Source organism: Argentina silus (genome assembly GCF_951799395.1).
Source record: "Argentina silus genome assembly, chromosome: 13".
Lineage (NCBI taxonomy): Eukaryota > Metazoa > Chordata > Actinopteri > Argentiniformes > Argentinidae > Argentina > Argentina silus.
In genome coordinates, this window is record NC_139667.1 from 6,075,371 (window position 1) to 6,092,990 (window position 17,620).

At 49.1% G+C, this 17,620-nt stretch overlaps 1 protein-coding gene across 1 annotated transcript in view; it reads left to right on the forward strand.

Moving 5' to 3' along the window:
- Positions 1–17,301, forward strand: part of atrn (attractin) — a 43,596-nt gene extending 26,295 nt beyond the window's left edge. Inside the window, exons 26-29 of the mRNA XM_083682982.1 lie at positions 4,003–4,081; positions 11,159–11,266; positions 16,083–16,197; positions 17,050–17,301. Of these exons, the coding sequence (XP_083539108.1) occupies positions 4,003–4,081; positions 11,159–11,266; positions 16,083–16,197; positions 17,050–17,174 (427 nt within the window). The 3' untranslated portion in view covers positions 17,175–17,301. The remainder of the gene's footprint in view (positions 1–4,002; positions 4,082–11,158; positions 11,267–16,082; positions 16,198–17,049) is intronic.
- Positions 17,302–17,620: the final 319 nt, after the last annotated feature.

Consider the following 17,620-nt stretch of genomic DNA (forward strand, 5'->3'; position numbering starts at 1 on the left):
AAGGAGAGGACTTTGAGTCTGGCACCATCAAGGAGATTTGACTCCACTTTGAAAGATGTTGGATTGATTCATACCCTCTGCATTAGAGAGAGGATCAAGACTTGGCAGTTGGTATATTTCGATATCTAAAGTGATCTCTAGCTCCAGAAGTGAACTTTTAAAATAAGAAGTTTTTGGGTTCATTTCAGCTGTTTGCGGGGGTTGTGCTTCTCTCTCTCTCCCTCAAGGCTGAAGCTGATGATGATGATGATGATGATAATAAACACACTGACCATCAGTATTCAGCAGAGGGCTGCAGCGGTGTGTTGTGTGAAGACCTTGCCCTGACCGTGTCCTGACCTTGCCCTGACCGTGTCCTGACCTTGCCCTGACCGTGTCCTGACCATGAGTAGTTGTAACGTGGAGGGATGATTAGTGTTCTCCCTCGTGTCTCTGGAGTCAGTCCTGTCTTGACCATGCAGGTTTCCTCAATGCTGTCCCCCCCCCCCCCCGGGTCACCCTTGCCCCCCACTCACTGTGTCCTGTGGTCTGGACATCAGTATTCCGCATGGGCTTCATTGTGTGGAGCCTGTCCTGAGGGTCACCCTCTGAATACCTGTCTGGTATTCTATTAGCAAGTGCCAGGGGCCTCAGGGGAAATGTGCTGAGATACTGTACTCATTTCATCATCCAACGCTGCCTTACACACACACACACACACACACACACACACACACACACACCCGCATAAGCAGCCAGGCACTCTCGGTGTTGCGATAATGCCATAATTGAAGTGCAAGGAGGAGCAGGAGCTCTGTCACCATCTGCAATCATGGGCTTCTAGGCCAGCCTGGCACACACTCTTAGATAATGGAGCGATGGGAAGTGGCCTCTGTGAAGCACCAGTACAGCCTGATGGGCTACCGATTCCAACACTCACCCTCGCAGGCACTGACCCACACACAGTCACTCTCATTATTTCTCTCTCTTACCTCCTTTTTTCCCTCTCTCCGTGTGTGTGTGTGTGTGTGTGTGTGTGTGTGTGGCGGGGTGGCTGTTTATAACCCAGAGAGTGTGGGAATGCTGTGCACTGTGTGTGTCTGTGTCTCCTCCTTCCGCTGTGCGGTGCACAGTCTCTCTGGCTCGCTCTGCTGCTGAGAGGCATTGCCTTCCTCTCCTTTTCCATTACAGTGTGCTATTCCTGTCGCCCTCGTAGGTTCCAGCTGGAGGATGTGTGTGTGTGTTTGCGTTCCGTCTTGTACACGTCAGTGACATAGCTGGCAAGTGATTGACAAGGGAGGGTAAGAAGTGTGTGCGTGTGTGAGAGAGAGAGAGAGAGAGAGAGTGAGGGAGATGGAGAGAGTGAGAGTGCATCTCTGTAGTGAGTTGAGCAGCAGGCCTCACACAGCGCTGAGTGACAGGATGTACTCTCATCTCCGTCTCCCCTGAGAGGGCCTGCCGAGGAGCACCACACACACAAACACTGCCTGTCCTCTGGGGCCTCCCCAGGCACTCAGCAGGAGGCGGGAGTCAATGAGAACTGCCACCTCCCTCCCTCCCTCTCTCTCTCTGTCTCTCTCTCTCTCTCTCCTTCTCCATCCCTCCCTCTCCTCTTCTCTCTGACCTTATTGTCAGGTCATCAGCATGTTCAGATGAAGAGGCATGGGTCCTAAATTCCAGTCGTCAGCGGACTGGGTCTCGGCAGGGCTGCTCTGACGTCTGATTAATAATAGATGACCAGGATCAGTGGGTTTGAGTGAAGGCCTTCTCTCCCCCTCCTCTCCCCTCTCCTCCCTCCTCCTCCTCCTCCCTCCCCCCCCCCCCCCCACCTCCTCCTCTCCTTCACCTGCAATGAGGGGAAGGTGAGTGGAGGGACGTGAGAAGGCTGTAATGCAATCTTGGGGAATCCCAGCGGGAGATTGAGTCAGTCCTCTGTATCTATGCAGGCCTCCCTCCCTCTGTGTGTGTGTGTGTGTGTGTGTGTGTGTGTGTGTGTGTGTGTGTGTGTGTGTGTGTGTGTGTGTGTGTGTGTGTGTGTGTGTGTGTGTGTGTGTGTGTGTGTGTGTGTGTGTGTGTGTGTGTGTGTGTGTGTGTGTGTGTGTGTGTGTGTGGCAGGCAGGCAGGCAGGCAGGCAGGCAGATTTGTATGCAGCTGTACCAGAGCTGGGTTGTTGTTTGCCCTGTGGCTGTTGTCCTCCTGTCAGGTTAGCCTGTGACACGTCAGAGCCCCCCCACACCACCACCACCCCCACACACACACACAAACTGTAGCCCTGGCAGCAGCTGCTACAGCCCGGGCCCCTGAGTTTACCTAGGCTCAATTCCTCTCACAAACCTTCACATGCTTCTCTCCTGGGGGGGCTCTGTTTTCACTGTACATTATATCCTCCGTCGGGGTATTACCCGCTGTGAAGAATCACACGAGAGGTTTTACAACAGTGCTTTGAGACTTCCAGTAGCAGTAGAGGAGAGCCACTCATGAGAGCCACGAGAAGATTTTAAACGGTCAACTTTTTCTGGTTTACCAATGACGTAGATGTTCTTGTGGGAGTATTGAGCAAGTAAGTTATGAAGTGAGTACTGCCATTGTCCTATTGAATGCTGTGCAGGTGAGAGACTGCTCTGCTCTGCTCTGCTCTGTGTATTCATTCAGTACCCCATTACTTCGGTGTCCCATGTCTATTACATACTAAATCTCCCATTCTCCAAACAACATAACTATGTAGATACTAGATTGGCATCAGTAATGTGAGCTGTGAGATGCTCATTTCTATTCCCGTGAAGTGAGGGGTGCAGCTCAGGGTGTGAGGTAGGCCAGGGGTCCCTGTGGAAAAAGGGATCAGATGGAGAGCTCTCATTCTCTCACTCTTTCTCTCACCTCCCCTCTCCCTCCCTCTATTCCCCCCCCCTCTCTCTCCCTCTACCCCCCCCCCCCTCTCTCTCTGAGCCTCTGTGATAGGTCTTTGATGTGGGCTGATATCTATTCACTCAGGTCATTCATCAGCAGCATGTCTCTCTTTAAACAGCGGAGCAGGAAGTCAGATCAATACGGCCGCTGAATGGATGTCTAAAGAATACTCCCCCACTGAAGAGACGAGGAAACTTGTGAAAGGATGGATCTTTAAAGAGTCACCCCGGGCACAGGAGATGAATAAAGATCTGATCTGTGTCGCAGGGAGCGGAAATGAGAGGGAGACTTTTAAGCAGTTAGAACTGTGACTGGATGGTCTCTCTACTATTTTTCTGAAAAAAAAAAGAAGGTGAGCTTTGGAACATATTAAGAGGAGAATTAAGAGAGATCTAAAATTAATTATATTGTAAGTTGAAGTTTAGTGCGTAAATCTTCACCCCCCCCCCCCCCCCCCCGCCCCCCATTGCTACTGATGCCTCAAACCATGCAATACACACTTTTAATCAGTAGATCTGACCTTTACTGTACCTTTTAACCAAGTAGGGCAAGGAAGGAAGTTTGGTTTCTAAAGCACCTTGTGGTATTTACACACACACACACACACACACACACACACACACACACACACACACATTCACACACACATTCACACTCATCCTCTCAGTCTGCCCTATCTTCACACATGCCTGAGTGTGAGTGTGAAAGCAGTGTTATCTTGGAAGAGCCTCGGGGGGGGGGGGGGGCGGGGGAGATGGGGGACGTCATGTTCTCTACACACACACACATGCACACAGACACACTGTCGAAGCCGCCTCATTAAGACATGCCACCTTCCTCCACTTTGTTCAGTTATTTAACTGCTATTGGGCACAGCGCACGGCGCATGTCATGCTGCAGCTGACTGTGATGTGTTCTCTCCAGAGCCTCACTGGGGCAGTCATCTGGGCTGTCTGACACCCTTACACCCTCCTTGGATCTGTAGGACATGCTCTCCATCTCAAAGAATGTGTCCCCTTCAGATGTGTGTCTTTCTGGGTTCTCGGTGATCAGAAGACATGTTGTGTTTTCGAGGCCTATTGACGGGCGTCTCCTCCTCTTCCTGTCTCTCCTCAGCTGCTTCCTGTCTCTCCTCCTCGTGGCGGCCGTGGTGTGGAAGATCAAACAGAGCTGCTGGGCGTCAAGGCGACGGGAGGTGAGTCTGGATCCCGGTGACCGTTTCCCCAAACCTCAGTGGTTTAGTTTATTTAGTTTTGAGTTTGCAGGTACGGTATCACCAGGAGAAGTGGCTGCTTTTCCACACATTTTTATTATTCATAAGTACATCTTTTATCCTTTTGAATTTTTTTTATATCCCCCCCCCAAAACATTTATTTCTGGTACATGAGGTCTTCTACATGAGTACAAGTGGCTGTAAGGGCATGTGCCTGTGCTGACTGGGCGGTTAGGTCAGCTTGGGATGAGGTTGGAGGCTGGCTTTTTTAAGAGCTGTCCCCTCAGCCTGCTGGGTGAAGTGCTTTTCCACTGTACTCAGCCAACGAGAGCTGTCATCACCTGGCCTCTGGATCCCTCTTACCCCTCCCCTTTCACCTGGCCTCCGTACGCCCTCCTCAAACAAAGCTCTCTTACCCTTGGCATGGACGTCCAGCCATTCAAAGCAGGCTGACCTTTAAACAAAATAAGCACACCTTGAGCCAGAGGAGGATGGTACACACACACACACACACACACACACACACACACACACACACACACACACTGTACAAGCACACAGAGAAGTAGATAATACCATTGAAATTTCAGGACAAGCACACCATTAATATGTTATTCTGTTGCAGATGGTGTCATTTACATGTGTCTATTTCTCCTGAGATGAAACCGTTGTATTGGTTTCCCCTTTAAGGCATTGTTCACACTTTCACATTGGTTTCTATATTACTTACCGTAGCGGTATTTGCAGTGGACATGCGTTTATCTCTTTGCCTACATTCACAATGATTGTATTCACTATCCCTCCCGACGGGACAAGTGGTCGTAGTGTCTGACAGACTTTAAGGAAGAAAAGTAAAAACGAAAATGATTTCGATTCATGGAAACCCATATATTAACCGGGTCCTCCTAACCCCAATTATTTTTCAAACAGCTGCTAAGATTTCATTCAGAGGGATAGAAAGTGTTCATCCCTGTGCGTGTGCGTGTGTGAGACATGGCAGAGGGAGATGACTGTAAGGGGAGATGCTGCATTAAATGTCACAGGCCTGTGATACCCAACATAGTGTGTGGGTGTGTGTGCGTGCATGTGTGTGCGTGTGCATGTAGTCTATAATACCAAGCTGTCTGAGTCTTAATCAAAGCCCCTCTTTGAGGCCTGACGGCTCCTTTGAAGGAGGAAGACCCACCAGCTGGACGACCTTAACGAGCACCCACATTACATATAAAAACCACTGGCCTTTGAGTTCTAATGACCCATATGACAGCCTTAATGTCAGTGTTTGTTGTTTTTTAATGTGTTCATGGATGCCGATGTTTGTTGTTTTTTAATGTATTCATGGAGAGGCCTGTACAAAGCAAATGATACTCTCCTAATCATGCCGGAGAGGAATTGCTGAGGGGGAAATGGTAGGGGAGTTACTATGCATTTAGCAGCATTTATTTGCAGATGTAGTCATCTTGTTACAGTCAGATATGTATCATGATGTTAACTATTGGCAGGGGAACATGTGTGGTAATGTGTGTGATCATAGATGTGGTCTCTCAGGTGGTTGAGTGTGATATATAATCTGTACGATATGAGAGAGGGAAATGACTGTCGGTGGAGATGCTGCATAAAACGTCAGAGGCCTGATACTCAGCGTATTTATTACCACATTAAACCGGCCCCTGGCTTTCACCACCGGCCACCCCTTACTCATACATTAGAATGAAAACGAGGGTGTGGTGAAGGGCCCCCCCATCGGAATACCTGTCATGATGTTATACAACGTGTGTTTCACTGCTCAGTGGCCTGGACTAGGTGAAACTGTGGTTGTGTTTTGGAGTTTTTGAGTTTTTTTGATCTCATGTTATATGACATGGATCACAGCTTTAATGATGAGATGCAGAACAGCTCCCACGAGCGCTGAGAGGAGGTCTTTGCCAGTGAGGGGAAAGATTCAGTACCGTGTGTGTGTAATATATATATATATATATATATATATATATATATATATATATATATAATTTATGTATGTGCCTTTGATGGTATAGCCAGGAATGTATACAGATCACATAAACATTTTTAAAGAGCTGGGAGTTGGAAACACGACCTGAAACTTGACAAGACGGAGGCTGCTGTGAGTTGGCTGTTTGTTTTTCTCATATTTTTGTGTATATAAAATATATAAAATCTTTTCTTTCTTTTTATTTTTTTTAGCCCTCTTTGATTTGTCATCGGCTACAGGAAGGGACGAGTCATTCCCTGAAGTGAAGTGAAGTGTTTAGAGCTGCTCATCTTCAGTCCTGTCCTTGTTGCCAGTGTGAAGTGCTGACCCTAATATAGTGGCTGTGTCACAAAGCTTCCTTGTCTTGTCTTGTCCAGTCTGATCTACTCCTCCTCCACTGATGGGAGATAACCCTGTGACCCCTAACCTCCCATCTCATCTCTCCTCTCCACTCAGACGGCACTACGCCTACGCCAGACTCTCAGAGAGAGAGATCCCTCCCTCCCTCCCTCCCTCCCTCCCTCCCTACTGGCCTGGCTGTCTTGGAGGAGAAACAGAGCCACAATGGTGTCTCCAGCATCCCTATTGCCTAACAGTGACAGAGCCAGCACTTCCACATCCTGTGTTTAAAAAAAACCAAAGTGTTGTTTTATGATGGCTGTCAAAGTGAGCCTCCACCAGGCCAGCTGTGAATCAATCCCCTCTAGAGGGGGCCGTGGAGAGAGCCTCACCTTATCTCACCCTCCAGAGAGGCACATAAATGCGGAGGAGAACAGGTTTTCGCCATTCCTCACCGCCTCCCCTGCTGGAAGCGTGAGGTGAGAGACTGATGGCTCAAGGTGACCCAGCGTGGCCGTCCGTCCGTCAGTCCGTCCGTCTGTCAGTTTCCCGCCCCGCTCTCTCCCTCCATTCCTCACACATTCTCATTCGGTCAGCACTGCTGGCGCTCGACTTGCCATCCCTCTTCTCCCAAGACAGCGCTCCTCAGAGCTGCCTGGAACAGCTTGCATCAGACACCCCCCCCATCACCCCCCCCCCCCCCCCCCCCACTCTGCTTCCCAACTCCCCCCCCCCCCCCCCCCCCCCCCCCCACAAGTGCAGATGGAGAGGGGAGGCGGAGGAGTGCATTTCCTGGTTGAAGAGGACGCAGCAGTGCTCCTCTTTTAAGCACAGCGTGGCCCCTGTAGGTTAACTGGCAGGATGCTTAAGGATTCTCTGAGAGCTGTCTCACATCCTCCCCCCCCCCCCCCCCCCCCTCTCTCTCCCTCTCTCTCTCTCTCCCGAGGTCAGCTAGCTCCAGCACAGTACAGTACAAAAGCCCTGGCTTCTGAGGTGATCAATCTTGAAGAGAGTTGTTAAGAAACTGGAGACAGAGGAGAGAGACAGGAGAGACAGGGGGGAGAAAGAGAGGGGAGAGGAGAGAGAGAGAGGGGAGAGAAGAGGGAGAAAGATGAAGGTCAACCACTGAGGAGTAAGTTAGCCTGAAAGGGGAGGAAACACACTCAAGAGGATTAACTTGTTAATTCTATTCTTTAAGTAGTCCAGTAGAGTGAACTAGAGTTTTCCCAGGCTTGAGTGGATGTGGATATCATCCACTATGATGAAAAGGAATACAGTACAAGCTGCAGATATGCCAACTACCCCTGCAGACCAGATAAGGCAACCTCTACAACCATGCCTGAGGCATGTACATGAATTTCAGGGTAAAAATTGGCTTTGGTTGAGAAGTGAAACGGCCAGTGCTCTACTACAGTGTGTGTGTGTTTGCCAGCGTGCGTGTGTGTTTGCGTGTGTACCTACTAATGTGTGTGTCAGTTTGGGTCGGACTGTGTGCTTGCTCATCTTTGTGTGCGTGCGTGCTTGCGTGTGTGCGTCTCTGGTGTTCCACCATTCCAGAGACAGTTCTAAATCCTGCTAATCTTTATGCCATGGAGAGGGCGGGGAATAATTAAAGGCTGGATTAGCGCTGATGTTTTATTACTGAGAATATACACCCTGTCTTATCGGACTGACCCCAGCACACTCTGGATGACCCCCCGCTGGCAGGTTAACCCCTGACCCCCCACCCCCACCCCCCTCACCTCCTGGCTCTGCTCGCCTCATCACACCCTCAACATCTCTCACCCCCTTTTTCATTATTCCTTTTCCTTTCCTTTTTTTCCCTTTCTTTTTCCTTTCCTTTCATTTAAACACCTCCTCCGTCCTCCTCCTTCTTTGTCCAATTTCCCCAGCATCTCCTTCATCCAATCTCCTCCTCCTCCTCCTCTCCCTTATATTTTCTCCCTCGTCCTTCTCTTTCCTCCTGACTCTTCCTCTCTCTTCCTCCATTTCCCCGTTTTGATCATCATCCCCCGCCCTCTCGCTGTGATTTCCTCTTCACAGCAGAGCTGCTTCAGTGAACACTGGACACGACCCAACAACCCCACCACCCCATCTCCAAGTCCAGAAGTGTCCAGAAAGCTGAATCCAAATTCGAGAGGGCCAGAACATGGCTGCATGAGGCAGGGCTTGAGAAGGAGGGGGGGGGGGGGGTGATCAAAGCCAGCTCCCCTGTCAGTATTCACAGTGTGGACTCTCTACCCCCCACCTCACTGTGGGCCTGGAGTGATGGAGAGAGTAATGTTGCTTCACAGATGAATATTCTCCCCCCCCCCCCATCGTCTCTGGGTTTTGCAGTCTCCTTCAGTAGTGTTGGAGGATGATTGAGAGCTCCAGCTCCCCTCCGACAGCATTTTTAAAAAGACGCATCAATAAGTAAAAAGGTTGGTTTAGTGTGTGTGTGTGTGTGTGTGTGTGTGTGTGTATATCTGGGTGTCAGTGTGTTTTTCTGCCTGTGCAAATACACGTTAACTGCGTGTGTACAGTATGTGTTTCTTCATTTGTGTTCTGGCATATTCACTCAATTTCCTGATCCCCGGGGCAAACTCTTTGAACGCCTCCCTCCTTGTCTCTCTCTCTCTCTCTCTCTCTCTCTCTCTCTCTCTCTCTCATTCTCTTTTTCTCCCTCCTAACCTCTTTTTCTTTCTTTACTCTCCCTCTTATCTTTACTCCCAACTCATTCCTCTCTCCCTCTTTCCTGCGCTGTCTCTCCTTCTCTCCTGCGCACTCTGCTGACACACTCAATCTCTCTGGCACAGCACACTGCTCACTTTATGAATGCTCAAACACAATCCCCTAGACAGGGTGTGTGTGTGTATGCTTGCGTGTGTGTCTCTGGCGTGTGCGTGTGTCTCTGGCGTGTGTGTGTGTGTGTGTGTGTGTGTGTGTGCGCCTGGTGCGCATGCGTGTGTGTGCGTGAGCGACCTCTTAATGAGGTGTGTGTGCACACAATTAAAGTGGAAGCTCATTCTGCCAGAGTCAGGGTTTTTGCTTCTGTCCACAGAGTAAAACTACCTTGTACTCTAAAGGCAATTTAAGAAGTAGGATTCTGTACGGTATGTTGAACACAAGTTGTGGTTATCTTAAGAATACAGAATGCTTTTCTTGCGAAGAGGGGCTCTTGTTTTTTAACCACAATATAATGAGATTTGTGTGATTTTGTATCTTGTGTGTAGGATTTTCTTTTGCAGTCACTGACTGAAAACTACTACTAGACTTATTGGATAGGCTGAGGGGTAGGGTGTGTGGGGGGGTGTGTGGGGGGGGGGGGGAGGCAGAAGCAGCCTGAACTTCCGAAGTTGTTTACCCAATCTTTATGATGCCTCATCCAGCTGGTCAACATCCAAAAAAGAAAAACCCTCGAAGCACACAGCAAGTAATTAACTCACTTACTGTGTGCTTCAAGGGTTCTTTTATAAAAATTAGCCTGACTGAGTTTTTTTTACGGGGTTAGGGGTTAATTAGCCTAAGGGAGTTACCTGCATGCAGATACTGTAACAGCGTTCTCATTAGTCTGGATGGGTTTCCTGTCTGATGTTGCTCCTGAACTCCTCCTATTGCGTCATGTAAATCTCAGGTCAGCGGTGGCCTTCAGTTATAAAACAGGTTCAGCGGCGCAGCATATGGCATAGCAGCCGTGGGGAGATGTGGGACACACATCCAATATCCCCCAAATTTAATGAATTGGCTCCCACTACAAAGAGAATCCTGAAATGAAATGAAATTTCTGGATTTCTTTCAGGACTTATTTAGAAGAAAGTGATTTCCCCTCAAGCTATTTTTGAAGCTTATTTCAAGTGTACCATTATAGAACGTCACAAAAAGCAGTGTTGAATGTCAATAACCATAATCGACAGCCTTGTGGAGACAGGAGAGTTTAACAATGAGAGAGAGTGAGTGATACCTGCAGCCCACAAGAGTGCTCTTGAGAATGTTCCCAGGAAGTGTGTGTGTGTGTGTGTGTGTGTGTGTGTGTGTGTGTGTGTGTGTGTGTGTGTGTGTGTGTGTGTGTGTGTGTGTGTGTGTGTGTGTGTGTGTGTGTGTGTGTGTGTGTGTGTCTGGACCTGGGGCTATTGGTGTGTCTGTGTCTGCGTGCACAGGATTTTTCTCGGTCCTTATTATTTTTCTTCCAAGATGAAACACTGGAGTTATTTCTTTCCCTCGTTCCCTCTCTCTACTCTTCAGCCTATTTCACCTTAATGAGACAGAGAGGGTAATGGATGGGCTCGTACTTCTCTTCTGAGCATGGTTTTTCACCCCACATACACACACTCCACATTTAGCTCCATCTTTGTTTTTGACTTCCTCCGTGAACCATTCCTGTGAAGTGCTGTGAATCACCCTCAAAGAGAGCCTTCAATTAAACCGATTTTTTTTTCCATCAAGTGTTTGATCTTCACGTTCCTCACTTCCACCCCCCCCCCCCCCCTCCTCCTCCCACAACTCTCACTGGTGTTTGCCTGTTCGTGTGACAGTGGCAGGTGTTTTTGTGGTACTTCTTATGAATATGAAGAGTGTAGGTTTTTAGGCCTGGATGTCTGACAGTTGAAAGTCTTTGTGTTCTATTTCAAGCCTCTTGGTGTTTCTTTTTTTTTGGGGGGGGGGGGGGGGGGGGTGAAGATGAAATAGTCTCTCTGTTCTCTATGTCTCGTCGTCACTGACCTTCCCTCCTCCTCCCTCCTCTTCCTCATCAGCAACTGCTACGGGAGATGCAGCAGATGGCCAGCCGGCCTTTTGCCACCATCAATGTCGCCTTGGAGACGGACGAGGAGCCGCCCGACCTGATTGGAGGAAACGTCAAGGTGAGTGTGACCTTTCACGGGCGGGGACGTCCCTGTCAGCCACCTTTGTCAGAGCTGACAGTGAGGCAGGGGAGTACACACTGTTCATCATGGCCACATCGCGGTTCTTAATCATGATAAGCTCCATGCTACAGTGATTCAGGCACTAGCAACAGGTACATCTTTTTTTCTATATTTTTTTTTTTTTTTACCTCACATCGAATAACTGAACTTTTCCCTGTTCTACAGAAGTAGAAAGAGGGTCAACGTTGTTTTAAGTTCACACTGTAATGGATGCAGAGATTGGAGTGGAATCAGTAAGTGTGTAAGGGTACAGGATGTGCTTGTTGAAAAGCATGTGGAGTAGTTCTCCAGAACATTATTCCGAGATTATTAAAGTAGTTAGCCCTTTGAGTACAGTGGACACAGTTGTGGTCCCGTGCAGATCTAGAAGTGGAGTAGTTAGTGGGCCTGTACACTGGGACCTGGGACTGTGCACTATTTGATCGATGAGCCCTGAATGCAGATGCAGAGCAGAATTATGGGCCTGTTTGTGGCAGGTCGCTGGAGGCCCTAGGAAGGTGACAGGGCCCATGCATCTCAGGGGGCTTTGCCTCACAAACGGAAGGTTACTCAGAGCAAAGGCTGCAGGCCCTGTGGTACGACTCCCGCTAATACTCTCCCCTGCAGGGAGCAGGGTGTACAGGAGCCACCATTCCTCTCTCTGACTCTCTCTTTGTCCCCACCAACGCTTTCTATCTCTCTCTTGCTCTCTCCCTCTCTCTCTCTTGCTCTCTCTCTCTCTCTCTCCCTCTCCCTCCCTCATGCTCTCTCTCTCTCTCTCTCTCCCTCTCTCTCTCTCTCTCTCTCTCTCTCTCTCCCTCCCTCATGCTCTCTCTCTCTCTCTCTCTCTCTCTCTCTCTCTCCCTCCCTCATGCTCTCTCTCTCTCTCTCTCTCTCCCTCCCTCATGCTCTCTCTCTCTCTCTCTCTCTCTCTCTCCCTCCCTCATGCTCTCTCTCTCTCTCTCTCTCTCTCTCTCCCTCCCTCATGCTCTCTCTCTCTCTCTCTCTCTCCCTCCCTCATGCTCTCTCTCTCTCTCCCTCTCTCTCTCTCTCTCTCCCTCCCTCATGCTCTCTCTCTCTCTCTCTCTCTCTCTCTCTCTCCCTCCCTCATGCTCTCTCTCTCTCTCTCTCTCTCTCTCCCTCCCTCATGCTCTCTCTCTCTCTCTCTTGTTCATTCTCCCCCCCTCCCTCATGCTCTCTCTCTCTCTTGTTCATTCTCCCCCCCTCGCTCTCTCTCCTCTCTCTTCCCCCCAACGTCTTTCTGTCCATCTCCCTTCTTCTCCCTCTCTCCTTTATGTGTACCAGCTCTCCCCTGATATTATCTAGTCCTGGGTCTACTGCTGCTCTTATCTGTTGTGTGTGTGTGTGTGCGTGTGTGTGTGTTGCTGTAGTTTGTGTGCAGAATAGAAGCAGCACCATTGAGGGTGAGTCCTCCATCACAGGTCTGCCTTTTATTCCTGCTCTCCTCTTCCTGGAAAAAGCAGTTCTTCCGAGCCACCTCTTCTCTCCGTCAGGGGAGGAGCGGCCAAGGAGCAAAGATCCAATTTAGATCTATTCCCCTCTCCTTTTCTCTCCCTCCCTCGTTCTGTCCTTAGCGTGCACTATGCTATCTGCTCCTGCTCAGATTGAGTGGGTAAGGGCAGGTTCTTCCCGTTGTTTCCATGTTGCTTTATCAGGCGACTACAGTAGCAGCACATTATCACCTGTGATTGGACGAGGCTCCGTCGCGAGGGAAGATCATTAAAGTTGTTTATGGGCTCGGTGGGGGGTCCAACCTTGCGCTGGCGGGGAGATGTATTCACTCGTCTGCACGCAGAAATGGAACTGGCGCCCAGAGTGAGAGGCAGATGATTACGTTTGCGAAGCCTTTCATTGGGATTTTATTTATAGATATTAGGTTTGGCGAGAGATGTGTGACGTAAAGGAAATAATAAAAAGTATAAGAGGAAGGAATAAGATAATGAGGAAATAGCTGTGGTTATCTCAACAGTATGACAGGGTCTGGTTGTGTCACAGAATGCCTCATGTATGAATGCCTACCTGTCCTCCACTCACTGAGGAGTTAACACACGTTTACTAAACCTCTAAACATGAATCATTGTTCCCAATTTACATTCGTTACATACACAGGAGTCGTGACATATGGTGTGCTGATATGAGGAGCAGATGTCTTGTGGTGAAAACAAGCAAAAGAAATAGTTGATAAAACATTGTCTTTTACAGTGGAGGTGGCACTGAATGAGTCAACTCACTGAAACAGTGTTAATGTACAGAATTATTCATATACAGTAGGAGGCTTTGGTGTCTCCTCTCCTGCTCCAGTGTGTCTCCAAGCAGAGATGAATGCAATGGATGAAAGAGGCGGCCTGCGTGGTTCTAATGTCTACAAGGCCTGTGCGTCCGTCTGTGGACCCACGCGCCGGGCTAATTACTGGTGTTAATTTAACAGAACCTCTATGCTCACGCCTGGCCAGTCCAGATAAGTCTCCAGGGAGCGGGGTGGGGGCGCTGCGGAGAGGGAGGCCCACTGGGCTAAAACAAAGACATCTGCTTAGAAACGGCATTAACACACTGTCTCTGAAGACCGACAGAACAGACACTCTACTCTACCTTAAGGGAACATCTTACAAAAAAATCCATTTAAAGTAATGCATAATTGAATTCTACAAGGTGTTTTTATTTAATTTTTTAATTTCCTCCAGGAGAGAATGGAGTGGGCGCTTCTGTTGACAGAGATAAATTGTGTTATTTGGCAGGCTTTCTGGGTATGGCAGTGTGAATTAGCCCAACGAAAGGGAGGAAAAACATCAGGTATGCGCGTGATAGGATTAGATTGACGTCAGTAAACGTACCGTCACTTGAATTCATTCATGTTGAAATGGAGGCCATGAAGACAGATAATTGCAGAATAAATTGAATTGATCGAAATGCAGATATTTCATAGTTAAACTGTCATTTTACAAAAAATAAACTGTTAGACCATCTTTTTCCATGAGTGTAGATTTCTCACTCAGTTTGGCTGAAGTTTTACAGTAGATGTTGGTTTAAAAGTTAGAAAGTTACTTAGCAGTGGGCAAAACTGCAACTGCAAGCAACTTGTAGCTGTTGCATAGGAAATGGGAGTTGGCTGAGGCTCCTTTTGACAGCCTAAAGCTGTGAAATCAAAAGCTGCCATGGCGTTACACCTAACATAATTATCTGTGTGTTGGACACATTTTGAATGCAAAAATACTAAAACGATGGAATACATCACCTAACTTAAAACACTGCCTGGGGCAACAGCAGACCCATTAAACAGTAAACACATCAAACCTGGCTTGACTCTTAAACATGTGAGGTTGATGGTGACAACCCTGTTGTTTTTTTGTAAAGCTGCCTAACATCTGAACAAGCTTTTCCCGGGATGAACCATATATTTGGATGTCGTGAATTCAAATACAGTTGTACAAGAATCCTGGTTAGACAACCAGTTTGAACTAGTCCCAATAGACTCTCAACACGGTTGGAGCAAGTGCACACACACACACACACACACACACACACACACACACACAGACACCTAAAACATTGCCAGTGTGTTATGTGATAGAGCCTCACTGCTGCTGTCATTTGAGTGTGACTGCAGTGTTCTACACGCTGTCTCACCGACTCTGTATCCCCAATGAGCCTATTTGTCTGCATCTGAACTATTCCCTATATCATTGCTCAGTAGGGCTAGATCACACACACACACACACACACACACACACACGCACACACTCCCTCTCTCTATCAATGCACAGTGCAGCTAGAACACACAGAATGTAGCAGGAATCTCAGCAGCGTTTGGTTGAGCATTTGAGACACACAGGTCTTTGCTACACATCCCCTGTTACCTGTGTGACAGTCGCTGTATGCAGACAGCATGAAAGATATGCCTCAGAGAAGGAGTGGAGAATAAATGTGTGTAAAATGGGTCAGGGATTGAATATGATTACTGTCTCACTTCTGTGTGTGTGTGTGTGTGTGGGGGGGGGGGTTCTTGCACTCTGGTGGCAGTGCCACCTTGGGAGCAAGGCTTCGCTCCCTCCCTGGGGGTGCACGGCTGGATGTGGGGGGCGGGGGGTATGTGAAATCTTACCCATGGCCCAGTTTCCTGTCCAATTCAGGAGCCAGACACGGTAGAGAGGGAAGATTTGCATTCATATGCAGGAGGGGCAAATGTATACAGCATATCCATAGAAAATAGATCCATCTCCTGTATAAATATAGCCACAGAGAGGCTTGTTAGATATGGAACTGTATACAGGATGTGCACATGTGCATGAGCAGCAGGCACTAATAAACAGGGGAGGCAGACATGTATGATACTACAGGCTGGAGAGCCAGGTGGATCTGAGGGTCCCTGTAGCCGCGGCGATAGGAGTGCACAGCCAGCACATCCTCACACTCAACCCTCCCAACGCTCCGCTGTGGGTTTTGCATCAGTGGGCTTGATAGCCAATCAGAGTGAACTGTCATTGCCACAGAATTGTGCGCAGTCGGGGATAACTACACAATTTGTGCTCTGGGATCATTCTGTGCATCTCCAACGAGAGAGAGAGAGAGAGAGAGACTCTGTTTTGTGTGGTTGAGACTTATTTAACAGGCGTCTGTCACAGCGCCGCCCCCCTTGGCCTTGTCTGGAGAGGTGTGTGTGTGTGTGTGTGTGTGTGGTGAATGGTGACCGTGTGTGACAGAGGACGTGTTGATGTTGATGCGGGTCCTGTCCTGTGCTCGTCCCTCTGTACTGCAGACTGTGCCCAAGCCCATCGCCCTGGAGCCCTGCTTCGGCAACAAGGCTGCTGTGCTGTCCATCTTCGTCCGGCTACCCAGGGGCACCGGGGGCATCCCTCCTCCAGGACAGTCTGGTAAGATCTCTCTCTCGCTCTCTCTCTCTCTCGCTCTCTCTAGCTCTCTCTCTCTCTCTCTCTCTGATCTTTTCTCTCCCTTCTCTACATTCCACTTCTCTCTCTCTCTCTCTCTCTCTCTCTCCTTCCTACTGTTCTAGTTTCAGACTGTCAGAATGCTCCAGGGCCTTATTAATTACTACATTGTCTCTTTGACGTAACAAAGGGCGTCCAGTCTGCAGCTCCCAGCGGCAGCTTCGTACGACCACGTTAGCCGCGTTTCTCCCACCCCCCCCGAGGTTCCGTTAGAGCGCTTTTAACAAGTTTTCAATAGGGCCTCGTTTTTCACCACCGCCTTGCGTCTTGTCCGCCGACAGCGCTATGACCTCACCGCGCATCTGTTTGGAGTTTAGCTCGGTCCAGGACGGCCCCTCGCTCTTGGCCCTGAACAGCTAAGAGAGAGGTCAATGGAAGATTACCTCTGATTAGCATCTGGGCCTCATTTAAATGCTTTGATCCTGAACACTCTCTTTTTTTCCTTCGACTTAGAGATATGTTAATGATCTCCAGCATGTAACGTTCAAGACTGTTTAATTGCATGTTTGCTGTAATGCCAACGTTTTTTTGGGTTTTTTAAAAGAGGGTTCAGGCCATTCTTGATTTAATCAGGAGATCCCCCTACGGTGTTATTTCCAATGGGCATGTTGATGACTCTGCTCTGCTTTGAATTAGAGCGATGAGATGCTAAAGAGGTGCTTATTGCATACACCATTGCACAATATGGACCCTGTGTCCCCCCAAAAAAACCAAGGGTAGTTGGCTGTTGCTTTCTAGCCTAAATACGGTGTTACATTGTACCCTTTCTGTTTCCAGGTCTAGCAGTGGCCAGTGCTTTGGTGGACGTGTCTCAGCAGATGTGTTTGGGCTATAAGGAGAAGTCTGGAGGCCTGAGGAGTCGCAAGCAGCAGCCAAGCGCACAGCCATCCACCTGTATCTGACCCCCTCTATCCCCTCCCCTGCTCTGCCTGGCCCCCTCCCTCAGAGACAAAAGCCCTGCCCTGCCCCGCCCTGCCCTGCACTGGTGGGGGGGGATGCACGCTAGGACTGGACTGGACCGGAGCTGCTTTCCTGCTGAGGGGAGGGAAGGAGGGAGGGAGGGAGGGATGGAGGGAGGGAGGGAGGGAGGGATGGAACGAGGGAGGGCCTGGTAGACTGTGCACTCAGCAGGCTTCCCAAGGGAAAGCTGGGACTCTACAACATGGCTGACAGAATCTGGACATCTGGGGAGAGAAAGAACTGACATTTGTCCTGACACCGCCTCGTTAGCGTGGAGGCGGCCACGGTCGCTGCTAGAGAGATCTGTCTCGTAGTTTTGTCGAACCAGAGACTCTGCACCCCTCGGTCATGTTGTACTTAAGTTATTGTTCTTTATTTCTACAGGCAA